Source organism: Ptychodera flava, chromosome 1 (assembly GCF_041260155.1).
Source record: "Ptychodera flava strain L36383 chromosome 1, AS_Pfla_20210202, whole genome shotgun sequence".
In the NCBI taxonomy this organism is placed as follows: Eukaryota; Metazoa; Hemichordata; class Enteropneusta; family Ptychoderidae; genus Ptychodera; species Ptychodera flava.
The window spans coordinates 8,186,203-8,187,734 of NC_091928.1; the positions used below are offsets into that span (position 1 = coordinate 8,186,203).

The 1,532-nt window shown below is 42.2% G+C and overlaps 1 protein-coding gene across 1 annotated transcript; it reads left to right on the plus strand.

The window, feature by feature from the left end:
* The first annotated feature begins 420 nt into the window (after nt 1-420).
* LOC139115240 (uncharacterized) lies at nt 421-1,275 on the plus strand. Its single transcript, XM_070677257.1, has one exon. It carries the CDS (start codon nt 421-423, stop codon nt 1,273-1,275), a length of 855 nt encoding a protein of 284 aa, XP_070533358.1.
* The last annotated feature ends 257 nt before the right edge of the window (nt 1,276-1,532 follow it).

The window sequence follows — 1,532 nt, forward strand, 5'->3', positions numbered from 1 at the left end:
TTGAGTGCCTAATTAGCCAAGTAATCAAGGGTAAATTACTAATCTGTAGACGCTCTCACCAGATTATCACCGGATTAAATATGACAAAGTCAACAACGAACGCACCAGCAAGGTATAACTGAAGAAAGGGCTGAAACTCTCAAAAGCCGTGTCCAGATGTGGTCCGTAAAACTAGTGGACACTTATATCCATATTCATAAATAAAACAGAAGGCAAAACAAACTTGAATATTGGCGACGAGGATGCTCTTTTGATCCACAAGTGTGTGAAAGAAGACGCCCTTCACAGCCTGAGTGAAGTTGACCTCTGAGTAACCAAGTCCTGCAAAGTTTCAACTGGAAGACGGTAAAAAGTTGCCTTGAGTCGATCTTGAGCCACACCCTGTTGAACAAAGGTCAGTAAAGTTACTTGGTAGTCTACATGGGTGATACAGAACAAAACTCTGTAGTCACCAATCAGCCATCAACACCGGGTCGAAGTATTTCTCCTGCTCCACCACCAGCCCGAATGGAAAGACCATCTTCAGAATGCTGGGGACGCATAGATGCGTTTGATGACAGTTTAGAAACATGGTCAGCTTATGCAAGGAGGCTCAACCACTATTTCAATGCCAATCAGGTACCACAAGACAGGAAAGTTTCGTGTCTATTATCGTTATTGGGACCAACAGTGTATGGTACATTAGAAAATTTGATATATCCAGAATTGCCAACATCCAAGCAATTCAAGGAAATTGTTGAGATTCTTGAAAATCACTGCGAACAGAAACCATTGTTGGTGCATGAAAGATTCACATTTTGGTATAGAAATCAAAAAGAAAGCGAATCCATTAAGGCATACGCATGTGAACTGCGGAGACTATCAAAAACCTGCAAGTTTGGTACATTTTTGGACCAAGCCCTCCGTGATAAGTTGGTTTGCGGTCTCCATACATTCTCTATTCAGAAGAGATTACTGCAGGAATATGACATATCTTTCGAGAAGGCTATGCAAATTGCCATCTCCATGGAGTCAGCTGATAAGAAGCAGCCCAACTTGAAGAAACGCTTGCAAGACCTCAAAGTCAATAAGGTCAGTAATCCCCAAGGGAAGACAAAGCCTTGCAATCGGTGCGGTAAGAAAGGCCATAAGCCAGCTGACTGCAGATTCAAAGATGCTGAGTGTCACAACTGTAAGAAACTGGACACATTCAAAGTGCTTGCCGTTCTAAACAAGGGAAGGGAGAAAGCAAAAAGAAATTCCAGAAAAGCAAAAGCAAGAAGGTGCATGCTTTAGAAGAAGACAGTAGCGACAGTGACTTTGTTTCAAGCCTCACAAGTGTTAAGACTTTAAACAAACAAGGCAGTCAACCTGCAAGAGTAACACCATGAGTGAATGGAAAACTCATTAACATGGAAATAGACACCGGATCCCCAATCTCTCTCGTGTCAAAAGATGACTATGACAAGTATTTCAAGGGAGCAAAGCTGAAAGATGCCGAGGTAAACATGAGAGCCATTACAGGGCACAAGCTAGGCATTATGAGTATCTTG